The following is a 13,872-nucleotide window of genomic DNA, read 5'->3' on the forward strand; positions in this document are numbered from 1 at the left end:
ATACATTCACAAAAATACATTTATTCAACATTTTTGTTGTAATTACACAAGATATTTGTCAATTAACAAACAAGTCTTGTTAAACTTACAGAACTAATACTTTTTAATTGTCAGTAATTACCTCCACCAAGGAGGTTATGTTTTTGCCAGAGTTTGTTGGTTTGTTTGTCGGTTTGTTTGTTTGTTTGTTTGTTTGTTTGTCTGTCCATTAGTGTGCAACATAACTCAAAAAGTTATGGACAGAGTTGGATGAAATTTTCAGGGTTTGTTGGAAATGGGATAAGGAAGAAATGATTAAATTTTGGTGGTGATTGGGGGTGGGCCCACGGGGGGGGGGGGCCACTGATCAGCCTTGGCGGAGGTCTGCGCTCTCCGAGTGCTTCTAGTTTTATCTTGTTTTATTATTTTTTTCTTTTTTACAATATTAAACTTTAAATTAACAGTTTAATCTCATAAATAGCAAAGAAATATTTGTGAAATGACGATACATTTTCAAATGTAACTGTATTTTTCTGTGAAAAAAGAAAAAAAATTGTTTGAAAAAATGGAAATTTTATGGTTATTCACTGTTACAGTTTCTTCATGTTATTTTACATTTGACATGTAAAATCACAGTCTATTTTTGCCATTTCATTGATATTTTCCTGTATCTTAAAAATACAGGAAAAATCTGTTAGATAAACAGTAAAAATTCTGTTAACCCTTTCATGCATACTGGTCACTACAGTGGACAGCTGTTCAAAGCTGTTCTCTTGTATATTTATGGATTTTGTTGTTTTAGTTTCATATCAGCCAATACAGTGGATACGCTTATGCATCATCCCATACACTGTAATTCATACCATTACTGCAAATTTGCTCTTCTAGATAAACCTGACCTTCACTGACATGTTTGAGTGTAAAAAAAAAAAAAAAAAAAAAAAAAAAAGAAGCTATTTGTTATTGGACTGCAATTAACTTTTTTTTTGTTTTTTTGGCATATTATCTCCATGCAAGTTTGTTAAAATGTGAGAAAACATCAGATTATCAGCATTAAACATGTTTTTATTTCTTAATTTTCATGCAGTACTTCAGTAAATACATGTTTCTTTGCTTCTTTAGCTGAGTGGACATTTTTGTAACTCCATGAAAAATAGGTTTATAATTTTTTTTTCTTTTTTTTTATGCCTTAAGAGGAATAAAAACACTCAGGAAAAAATATCTTGGTTAAGGGTCACATAATTCATGCATGAAAGGGTTAAATTACAGATTTCTTTTTTTTTCCAGTGCACCTTATTTCACTTAAAGCAAATATTTTCACTTTCAGTCTGTAACAGGATTCACTATTTTGTTCACAAAGTTTCCATGTGGGTATAAGTAGTTCCAAGTTTTACTGGGTTGTAGCTGGATATAGAACTTTCTATTTTCTTAAAGCAGCGTATGACTTTCATCACAAATTTTTCTTCAAATTTGTAAAACTCAAGTGTTATCTTAATTATCACTAATCTAGTGTTTTTCAACCTGGGGGTTGGGACCCCATGTGGGGTCACCTGGAATTCAAATGGGGTCACCTGAAATTTATTGTAATTGATAAAAATAAAACAAACAAGCAAACAAGCAAACAAACAAACAAACAAACAAATAAACAAACAAAAATACTTACTGATAAAAAAATATATGTTGAGTTGATAGGGACAATCCTAATCCATAAAAGACATGATAAACTGTGAAGCTGAAACTGTGGTTCTGTTTATCTGTCAAATGTTCATTGTGGTCAGTTTCAGATGCTGCAGCTCTTTCATAATTCATAGTTTGAGTTCTTGTTTGTTCAGTATTAATTGTCAGCCTTGGAAATCCAAGTTGGACTGACTGTACGTATTCTGACCAAGGAAAATCAAATTCTCACTTTGTGCAGTAATCTACACCTGGTTTTTCTGCCTCCGTCCATGATAATATACATTATATAGATTAAATGTCATTTAAAATTAACATTTATTTGCAACATAGTATAGCAAACTACTACATGACCAAAAACAAATTAACTTTGGCAAAAAAAATTCTCCGTTTTGAATGTCTGGGGTTGGCAGAAATGTGTGATGTTAAAATAGGGTCAGGAGCCAAAAAAGGTTGGGAACCACTGCTGTAGGTTTATATGTATTTATATACAGTGGTGTAGTGGTCCCTGGAGAAGTGGGTATAGGCCTACTCTCAATTTTTGCCAATTTTTAAAAAGTAGTCCAGAAAAACACCCTGTTTTAGAAACAATGACATGTCAGACTACTCTATTTCATTCACCCTAAAATCCATCAGTAGTATTTGCTACTATTATAAAATTATCATGACTTGATCAGGAGCAGTTTGTAGGTAGTAGTTTGTCACACAAGCAGCTGCATGTATGTACTGCCTCCGTCCATAATAATATACATTATATACAGACTAAATGTCATCTAAAATTAATGTTTATTTGGAACATAGTATAGCAAACAGTAACCCATTTGAGACAATGGCCTACTAAGGTTGTGTATGTCATTTAAGTGCAAAACTCACACTGTCCAGTAGGATGCGCAGTTGTGCTTTGAATAACCTAAGCCTCATGTGGGTTCAGTCACTTCACTTCAAAGCACACTCCGTGTGGTTGTCTTCAGCTAACCAGAGTGAGTAGGTAAGAAAATCCTCAAGTAACATCAAATATACTGGTGTATGGGTACTAATAATCTGTTGTAAACAGGCTTTACACCTTGGCAAATGCCTGCGAGCTGTGAGAAGTGATTACTTGTTGAGAAATTACATGTGAAGATCCCGGTGAGTGTACAACATGTTCGCCATTAGCCGGAAGCTAATGTTATGCTATGAACTTGACATTCTTACCAGATATCATTCTAAAAAAAAAAAAAAAACAATCGGGAGTTGCATGACCTTGTCATAATTTTCTACCTAATGTTTTACCTGCTCTGGTGCATTTTGTATCACTGCAAATTGTACGTAATGATTAGTATAAGCTAATGCGCTAATGCTAGCGCTAACTGCTGATGCTAATTGCTAACGTGGTCCATGCCCTTATCGAGGCCTGAATTAGCATAACTACACTGCACGTGCTCTTTGCACTGTAAATAAATTTTATGATAAAATATACAGCCGTTTGGTTTGAAAAATGGTTTTGGTTGTAAAATCATAAATATTGTGTGAATTCTGTTACAATTTCATTTCATTGTTATTGTTAAATATAGCTAATAGCCAACAAGGTTAAAAAGGAATGATAACTGGTTTATTCTGATAAAGGAAATGTGGTTAATTTACAAGTTCATGTTAACCAGTGTTTTATTTGCTAAAAATAGGAATTCTGTGGTTGTTTTGGTGCCACACAGTGTTTTACTACTAAAACTACATAGTAAATCATCACAACCTTGTAAGCTGACAAAGCTAAAGTACCAGAGTACTGAAATGTACATTCATTTATTTGGGTACAACTGTCATTATGACATTGGAATGTTAAATTTTAATGCACTTCTGACAGAAATGTAATTATAAGAACCAGAACCGAATGTTTACTTTATGCACACTTTGTGTAGATTGGTTTTATAGTGATCTTCGAAATCTGGCGAGTCCAGCCCATGGTGACTGCGAGGGGTGTTAACGGTGTGGCCAGCCTGATTCCTCTGCCGCAGAAGAACTTCAACTTGAACTATTTCCATTGGATCCAGACAAGACACAACAGCATTATAATACACTACCCAGGTAGCAACGGTTGCAACTAAAGACACTTTATCAACCAAACTGAACTCAAATCATACTTTTTTGAGGAAAGAGCTCTATTTTATTTTGGGGTTTTATTGTTGTATTTTTATTTTCATAACATTGTACTCAAACAAATGCATTTCTCTTATGGTGGAGTAATAAATCACCATTGTTCATTTTCTTTAAATCTTGGTAATTCATTTCAACCTATCATCTCCTCTACCGAACCTAGTAGATGTGAGTGCCTCACCTGCACTGGTCCACTCAAAGGGTGCTATAAAACTATTACATGATCAAAAACAAATACATTTTAGCTAAAAAATGTCTTATGGATGGATTTTTATGTAATTTTCAGGAAATGTTGATACTGGCACAAGGATACAAATGATTAAATTTGGGTGGTGACGGGAAGGTTGGTTGACTGATCTGCCTTGGTGGAGGTCTGCACGCAGAGTGCTTTTTCTAACTTTTTAGTTTAGTTTATTGTTTATTTAACAGGGACAATGCACAGTTTTACAATTCCACCGCTCTCTGACTGTGTTTTCCATTTTCCTCCTGTTTTTCTGGCTTCAGGATGTTTCTGGACATCGACCTTCAGGTAGTGAATTCTTATATCCAGCCAAAATTAGCATCTTACTGTATGTTTGAGTGACATCAGTCCATTCTGCACCTCTCACTTTACTGCACTGCTCATAGTGTGGTGTAGTTCTGTCTGAGAAACAGCAGCAAAGAATTGTGTACCTCATTTAAATTCCCTCTAGAGCCTATAGAGTTTTGCAAAGGTGTGTATTTGTACTTTAGACCATGGACACTATGAATGAATTGGAACATCATGTTTTGTTTTTAGGGCCGAGCCAAGCGAAAGTGAACATCGTTGTCAATTTCTTTTTTTTTCCTCGAAAAACAATATTTCGGATTACTCAGCATGAAAGACTTATATCTCTAGTTATATGTCTAGTTATTGGCCAAAAGTTATGTTATCAGCGCAGTTATTGTCCTATTACATTTTAAAAATGGCAAATTTATTACATTATCAGCTGTTATGGTGTTTTTGGCTTCTACAACTCCTCACACTTGGGCCTAGTTCTTTAATGCCTCTGTCATCTACAGTGTGCTACATAAGATGCCATTAGCTTGAGAATGCACTTGGTTAATACCAAAAACGAGTAGCTCCGAGCACTGTGCAGATTCCAAGTCATAGTATCACATGTACCATCATATGGCTCCAGCAATAGAACAGTAAATTAGAAATGTGTTTACTGTACACTCCCTTTTTCAAGAAACACATTTTCCCCTTGTGTTTTGGTTCAACTCCTATTCTATTTTGAACCTCCGCTATACTCCATCTGCTTTTTTGCAAGTCCAACACTAAAACATGATGACTGGTTTAACTGCAGGCATTAGGTTTGAAGCGGAGGATCATAACTAAATCCCTTTAAGCTCCCAAGTCTCATTAAATCCATTTTTCCTGTTTTTCTTTCTCATCATCTTTATTTAACAAGTTCAGAAAGAAGATACAAAAGAACTGTTTCATATAAAAGTACAGCATGCAATGTCACGGTATTAAAAACAAACCAGAATATCTACAAGAGTGACTCAAAATGTACAGCACCCCAGGCAAAACTAAACCTCTAGAAATGCAATCACTGCTGTGACCTGAAAAATCTGAAGGCTTAAAATTTTGACACAGTAAGGGAAGTGCCAGACATATGGCATGAAGAAACATAACCATGTCCAGAACACATCCACAGCTGCACAGAGGAAGAACACAGATTTAATCTGACCTTTATGACAAATACTTACTCCTTTACACCGAGATAAACAAGAAGATATTACATACAGTATTCTTCATTTACCCATTACAGTAAACTATTGGCTAGTTGTATGGCTGTGCAATATGGCAATATATACCATGACAAACAGAAAGATGTACAACATTCATTATATACTATTGTTTATATCATTTCATAAATCACTCTCTTTATGTCAGTGTTTTTGTCATTTAGGGCATTACATTCTTCTGAAGTGAAAATTTGCAAGACGTCAACAAAAATAACTGGCTAAATTACTGTATAATCATATATGCTGTTACTGTGATATAGAATTACATGTACTGTGGTCATATTACCAAACTTTGTTTAAAAATAAATTCATTTGTAATTTTTATTTAGGGTACATGACTACCACAGAGGAGCAAAATGCACCGATGAATGTCTGTCTCAGCAGATATAGGAGTTAGAAACAGATTTAACATATACTGTACAATAATACAGTAACTTACTTGTTACGTTATGTTAGATTTGGTGTTTTAAGGTGTAGTTCCAATATGCAAAGTTGCCTCTAAGGTTTTTATTTTTGGTAGTGGCTACTGCCACAGTAGTGTGGCATAAAATATCAGTTTTTATCTATTGCCACAGACCAATCAAATGTGAGCATTTGTACTAGAGCCAATCAGGGATTCTGTTACATGAACTCACTAGCCTCTTGTTTTGTTCTTTTTTTTACTCATGTGCCTCTTGTTGCCACAGTACTGAGGTCATATATGGTGTATACTTCAGTGCATTTTTTTGTACATTTTGCTACCACAGTACTGTGGCAATTAATGGAAGAAACAACAAATCAGTGACAGTATATAGTATAGAATAGGAATTATTGTTCTAAATACTCTATATGTTGTTTTATGGTGTGGAGGCTGGAGAAGGTGGGCGGAGCTACATGGTAGATGCGGCAGTATGCCGTGTGACTTCAGTTCTGTGTCAGTTCTGTGTGTTGAGTGCTGTGGTCCTGTGGAATTCTGCACTCTGAATGTTGTCCCAGTGGCTGATTTATATCAATGTTGGATTTACCTACCGGTGCCATGCACCCCCCCCCCCCATTTAAAAATCTTTAGAAAAAGAAAAAAAGCACTTCTGCCCAGAAATTGAATCAAGGTCTCCTGCATTGCAGTCCAATACATTACCAGGTGAGCTAAACATCCACTGTGACCCAGTTTAATGTATTTGCCATATGATTCTCTTGGTACTTTTCAGGATGTACATGACAGTTTAGACATGATATAACGAGGGCGCTGAGTGGTAATAAACAAACCAATATTTCGTGCCACAGTACCAATAGTATCAATAGCCACTTTGTTTTATTGTATTATATCCCCAAAATGGAGTTTCAGGGATCTAACAGTTTCACCCTGACTGCTGGATCTGGTGCAGGATCCACCGCCTGATATCCTTCATGTGAATGCGATAACTAGGGCCGATTTGGTTGGATTTCTTCTCCCTTGATAACCAACATAGGGGACCCCCAGTGGGAGAACCCTATGGATTCAGCTTCTGTATGGGTATTATAAATCATCCAAATGGGGGCGCTTTAGTCGAAAATCAGTTTTTTTGGACATAAATCAAGCAATAATAGACTGATTGAGATAAAATTAGGTTCATATTGATCCATGTTCTGTCTAACATCCAGATTTCATATGGGGTCATTTTCATTCACTAGGTGGAGTTTTGTGGGGAAAAAATGGTTCTCTGACCATTATTCTGCCACTATCAGGTCGATGTAGCTCAAATTTAGTTCATATAATCATGGATAGATTTATATATAGCAAGCGATTGGGTGGATTTTGGGGATATATCCCTCCTGTCGACCCTCATTATAGCTATTGGAATTAGCTTGAGGTAAAATGATTGGCAAAGACCATATAAAAAATATTTTGTGCACCTCCTACCGAGCTTTTTCTGCCCTAATGATGTTATTTATAAAATATACACCTAAAGCTGACAGACTTATAATGTTCTGTTCCTGGTCAGTCTCAGGTGTGTTTAACAGGAGTTATAATAACAGGTGAAGTGTTCTTCCCATCATGGATGAGGCAGGGGCTGAAGATTGGGTACAGGCTCTCGCTGAAGGTATCGGTGAAGGTGTATAGATGCAAACGTGCCTTCGTGTCGTAGAAAGAGATCTGACCCCCTTCATAATCCAAAAAGATTCCCACTTTGCTGGGATGGGATGGCAGCATGAGAGGCAGACGTGTCGCCGCCAGCGCCTTCACCTCTCCGCTCTTCAGCCACAGACACCAGTACCCACCCTCCGGACTCAGCTTGATCTCCCCCTTGCGTCGAGCCGAGGCGCGGGCGACACCGAGGGTCCAGGCCGTCTTGCGGGTCACATCCACCTCCCAGTAGTGACGCCCTGAGCTGAGACCCTCCCGGCCCAGGACGAACAGAGCCGGACTGAAGCGGTTCGGGCCCTCAGAGTGGGAGGTCTTGCGCTCCTCGTACTTGACCTGGCGGCCGTCGTCAGACACCACCAGGTTCTTCTGAGCTGTGGCAGGATCTAAAATCACCTCACCTGAACAGGACACAATACAGCAGAACATGAGACAACAGACACGTTACAATAGTAAAATATTCACAACTCATGCACTTTATTTTTATGTTTACCTTCTGTATATCCTTTATGTTTTGTATGTATTTCTTCTGTCAGTTGTACAGAGTTGGCCTCTTTTACATCACAGTATTTCTTTGTAGTGCGGTATATTGTCAGTATTTTTCAGTATGTATTTTCAGTATGATTTTTGTGTGGTAGTTTTATATATAGACTTTCTTTTTGCCCTTTAAGAATCTGCAGCTGAACAGAAATGAAACGATGAAAATCAGTTTAACAGCTGTTTCTATTCTATTCTATTCTATTCTATTCTATTCTATGCTATGCTATTCTATTCTATGCTATTCTGTGCTATGCTATTCTATGCTATGCTGTGTTATGTTATTCTATGCTATGCTATGCTATTCTATCCTATGCTATTGTAATAATAATAATAATAATAATAATAATAATGGATTGGATTTATATAGCGCCTTTCTAGACACCCAAAGCGCTTTACATTATTGACCCATTATTCATTCGCGCTCACATTCTCCCTCTGGTGGTGGTAAACAACATCTGTAGCCACAGCTGCCCTGGGGCAGACTGACAGATGTTGTATGCTATTCTTTCTATTCTATGCTATTCTATTCTAAGCTATTCTTTCTATTCTATGCTATTCTATGCTATGCTATTCTATGCTATGTTACGTTATTCTGTTCTATTCTATTCTATGCTATTCTATTGAGATGCCAAATAAGAAAAGTTAAAGGCCGAAGGCTAAACGCAGGGGACAAATGAAACAGCAAATTGAATAAGAAAAAGCAATTTAAAAGGTATCAGGGACATGATTATCGTTTTATGTCATCAAATTGCATAGATTTAATTCAGTTTGTGAATCCAGGTATGTAAATTGTCTGTTATATTATGTATATGTTGCGTGTGTGTGTTTATATATATATATATATATATATATATATATATATATATATATGTTACAGACTAGACTAGCAGACTAGAACGATGAATGGTTCTGTTAAAGTCAAAATTTTACATTTTCATTGTCTGAGAATGAATCATTTTACTGAAATCCAAACTAAAAATTATGTATTTTACTATAAACACCAAATAAAGTCCCTGTTTTTATCTTCCAGATAGTTTTTATGTTTATATCTAATATAGACAGAATACGTGCACTATATAGATACTATACTATACTATCTATACTATATCTAATACTTGCATTATTTTGCACAGTCTGAATCACGCTTGCATTTTTTAGTACCTTTTTAACAGATTTTAATTTATTTTTACATCTTTGCACATTTTAATTGCCTTGTGTATATTTATGTATACATTTATATATTTTTTTTTATCTTCCTCTGCACTGAAAAGTGTTGAGCCCTAATTTCGTTGCATTTTATACTCTGTGTGATTGTGCAACGACAATAAAGGCTTATCTATCTTTTTATTTATTCAGAAAGTTAAAGCCCTTCATTTTAACATTGTTGTTTATTTATTTATGTTTTATTGACTGACCGTGTACATGTGTCTGGAATGCATTAGATTATCAACTAAACTAATGTCAACATTCAAGCTTATCTGTTTGCACAAAGTTTGGAACCTCTGAGCCTCTGAAAGTTAATGTACAACAGTGGATAAGTGTTGTTCTTGGCTTTTGAGGGTTAAATCCTCCATATTATTTGCATGTTGGTTCTGTACAGTCATCTCAATGAATCCAAAATACAACTCTAAACTTGGCGCAGTCATCAAAATGATTCTGATTCTGTAGGCCTGAAGAAATTGAGCCATCTTGTGGTCAACTGTGTGCACTCATTTTTATTTTTTTATTTTTTTTTTCTCAAAGCTGAAGCCTGACAACCACTCATACCCTTTACAAAGAGACTGATGTATGACTTTTAGATCCAGAAGTGAAAAAAAAACTAAACAAAACAGTGATATCAAGGAAACAAATGGGAGGTTTTACTCACTTGAGTAGTTCTGCACCTTCCGGAGTTCTGAGTGAAACAGAACAGAGAGAAACCACGTGAGCAAACAGTCAAAGTCAAAGCAGACGGCACGTGTGGGTGGTAAACATGTCGGTGTAAATGTTGGGGACAGATGCTGCTGTCAGTCAGCCTTCTGCTTTCACCTCGCTGATGCCAAATGGATGAACTGCGACTTCAACACTATCTCCATCTGTTCAAGCGTCTTCAGTGTGTGAACGTGTAATGATATGAGGGGGGGAGCTGCTTGTTACAATGATGAGTCACTACTCTGTTTCATACAGTCACCCATATACTGTTCCTATTTTGGATTGTGCGATGGAAGTGTGTTTGGCATTAGGCGAGAGCATATGGACAGTAACATAAACCTTAAATAGAGGCTAACAATGTTTCCAGGTATCAGACTCTTAGATTTATGGCTTTTTGGGACCTTTTTGTCCAGATTTGGTTCAAAAATCATCTCTAATCATCTTGAGCCTCGCCAGTAAATATAAATATAAGTTGATTGTATGTCCAAACACATGCACTGATAAGTTAATTTGGTTAATCTAAATGGCCCATAGGTGTGAATGTGAGAGTTATTGTTTGTCTCTACATGTCAGCAGTGTGATGAACTGGTGACATGTGCAGGGACTATCCCGCCTTTGCCCAGAAGTACACTGTAAAAAAAATCTGTAATTTAACAGAATTTTCACTGTTTATTTTACAGATTTTTCCTTTATTTTTAAGATACAGGAAAATATCAATGAAATGACAAAAATAGACTGTGATTTTACACGTCAAATGTAAAATAACATGAAAAAACTGTGAATAACCAAAAAAAATTTAAAATTTTTAAAAGACATTTTTTCTTTTCTCACAGAAAAATACAGTTAAAATACATTTGCAAATGTACCATATTTTCACAAATATTTATTCTCTATTTATGAGATTAAACTGTTAATTTAAAGTTTAATACTGGAAAAAAAAAATCAAAATCAGATAAAATTACTGACAGTTAACTGTAAAGAAGTATTTGTTCTGTAAGTTTAACCAGACTTGTTTGTTAATTGACAAATATCTTGTGTAATTACAGGAGGTTTCACAACAAAAATGTTGAATAAATGTGTTTTTGTGAATGTATAACATGTATAAGCACTGATAAACTGTCCAAATACAGTTTTTATCTGTGGATTGTACAACATTGAAAATTATTTATATATATATATATATATATATATATATATATATATATATATATACATATATATATATATATATATATATATATATATATATATACATATGTGTATATATATATATATATATTTTTTTTTTTTTTTTTATAGGTAATTTGATTGCTTTAATACATGAAAATATTCTTCATTAAACATTAAAAAGTCAAAAAAAAAAAAAAAAAAAGAAGCAAAATCTCATGTAAAGTTAGGGCAAAAAACTGTATTTTGATTATGGAAAATTACCGTACTTTTGTGAGATGGTTATTTTCCGTTATTTTACAGTATTTTTTCGGCACCCCTGCTGCTGGAATAATACCCTTTTTTTTTTTTTTACTGTTTTTTTTTTTTTTTACTGTTTTTTTTTTTTTTTTTTTTTACAGTGTACGGTTGGACAAACTACACTTTCAGTCACTGGGACTGAATAGTTGAACAGTTGACCACTCAGCATAAGAGACTAACAGTCATATGCCTCCATCAAATCACAACTTAAACACTGGATGAAGCAAAACCAAGCCTGTGCCCATCAGTAGATTGTCCTCACTGTGTTTTGTGTGTCTTTATGATGCTTTGTCTTTTGTCAACTGTCCTTCTTGTCACCTGCCTATAGGGACTACAGATGGAAATTAGCACTGCTGCTACAATCTGGCATATTTACAGCTGCAATTGTTGTAGATGTTCAATAATATGCACTGTGCCTAATAAATAAATGATAATAATATGCGCTGTGCCAAATAAATAAATAAATAAATAAATAAATGGTACATGCCAAGGTTATTATCGTTAATGAAACCTAATGAAATGCCGAACACTAAATAAAAACTACAAATAAATAAAAACTATAATTAAAAGAAAAAAACGATAACCAACTGAAACTGTATTGTGTGCTTACAAAACTAAAATGTACAAAATTATGGATAAAATTCCCTTTGTTTTCATCTTTGTCAATGTCAGATTGGTATGAAATCAATTTATTTCGCTTGAGCTGTTTTAGCTAGTGGGACCATACGTCACTTCTTGTCACTTGTCGTTTAGAGTCGTCTTCTCATTCCTACTCTACCTGGAAACATAGAGACTAAAATTGGTAGAAAGCAGCAGAGTCCTGTATGGGATTTATATGAATACAACAGCGAGGAAGATAAAAGATTTGAAAAAAGTAAAACTAATACTAAAACGAAACATTTAGAAAACCACAAAAACTAATAAATACTAGCAAACCCACTCTAAAAACTAATTAACACTAACTGAATTAGAAGAAAAAAAAAGTCAAAACTAATTATAACTAAACTATAATGAAAAATCCAAAACTGTTATAACCTTGGTACATTTACAGTTAACACCCCCCCCCCCCCCCCCGCCCCCCCCCAAAATACAAGAGGTAGGAGAACCTTGGGGCGCATAAATTTGCACTCCAAAACACATGTGGACAGGCAGCTCAGTATGTAAGGCTGTGGTCTATGATGCCACTTTGAACACTATTTAATGTCTTCTAACACCTGCAGGTTTGGTTTGGTCCAGGTGAGTTTTCGTCATTTTATGGTTGAATTAACCAGAGTTAGTCCTCTCACCTTTCCCATACAGTCTTTTCAGCTCCTCCTGAAACTTATCCATGAGGCTGCTGACAGACGAGCGGATAGTCCCCAGGTACAGGTCAGTGTTGATGCTGACCGCCGACCAATCGGTGGGCTCGGGTGGGGGCGACAGCGTTGCCAGGTTCTACGACAAATGGAGGAGAAAGGTTTTTGCGAGGTAAGCGTAACAGCAACTCTACAGCCAAATGCATAAAAACTCTGCAACCTTCAATGTTGACTGATTTACACACAGCAACGATATGCAGATTCACTGTTTATCGCATCATATCTGTAAATGTTTTGATATTATCTAGATCAGGGGTCTTAAACATGCGGCCCGGGGGCCAAATGCAGCCCACCAAAGGTTCCAGTTCGGCCCATGGGATGAATTTGCAAAAAGCTGTGGAACTCATTTTAGTTCGGGTTCCACATACACTGTAGGGATGTCACGATATGAAAACTTCATATGACGGTTATTGTGACCAAAATGATCACAGTTATCATTATTATCGCGGTATTGTTGAAATTGTGCTCAAAATGTTCAAAAAGTACTAATACACACACTGAAATAATTTAACCAAGTTGTATTTTGAAAAAAAAATCCAAAACAAAATAATTGGCGCAATGTACCTTCTGTTGGCAGGAACATTCAAATATTAACCCTTAGTGGTCTGAGCCTGTTTTGTCCGTTTTTCAGTACTTTTGATTTTGCCTTTATATACTATATAAACGAATGTTTACTATATTCAAGTTTGATATTTTTTCTTCAGCATAACTTTATATCATCTGTCTATTATTTTTTTCACTTTAACCTTCTATAAAAACATAAAAGGCCAGAAAACACAAAAAATATATAAAATCCGATTTGAAAAATGTCTGTACTTCATTGCATAAATAACACAAAGATGCTTAACGAACCTTTTCAAAGACTTTAAAAGTGAATATTGGTTCCAAATATTAGGTATGTAAAATCAAAATTGTGATAAATTAAAACTATACTCAAATATT

General features: G+C 35.2%; 1 protein-coding gene across 1 annotated transcript in view; it reads right to left on the minus strand.

The window, feature by feature from the left end:
- Positions 1-5,183: 5,183 nt before the first annotated feature.
- Positions 5,184-13,872, minus strand: part of btr12 (bloodthirsty-related gene family, member 12) — a 38,454-nt gene continuing 29,765 nt past the window's right edge. Inside the window, exons 6-8 of the mRNA XM_030162941.1 lie at positions 12,862-13,009; positions 10,065-10,091; positions 5,184-8,058 (exon numbers count right to left, since the gene is read on the minus strand). Coding sequence (XP_030018801.1) covers positions 7,520-8,058; positions 10,065-10,091; positions 12,862-13,009 — 714 coding nt within the window. The 3' untranslated portion in view covers positions 5,184-7,519. The remainder of the gene's footprint in view (positions 8,059-10,064; positions 10,092-12,861; positions 13,010-13,872) is intronic.

Source organism: Sphaeramia orbicularis, chromosome 18 (genome assembly GCF_902148855.1).
Source record: "Sphaeramia orbicularis chromosome 18, fSphaOr1.1, whole genome shotgun sequence".
In the NCBI taxonomy this organism is placed as follows: domain Eukaryota; kingdom Metazoa; phylum Chordata; class Actinopteri; order Kurtiformes; family Apogonidae; genus Sphaeramia; species Sphaeramia orbicularis.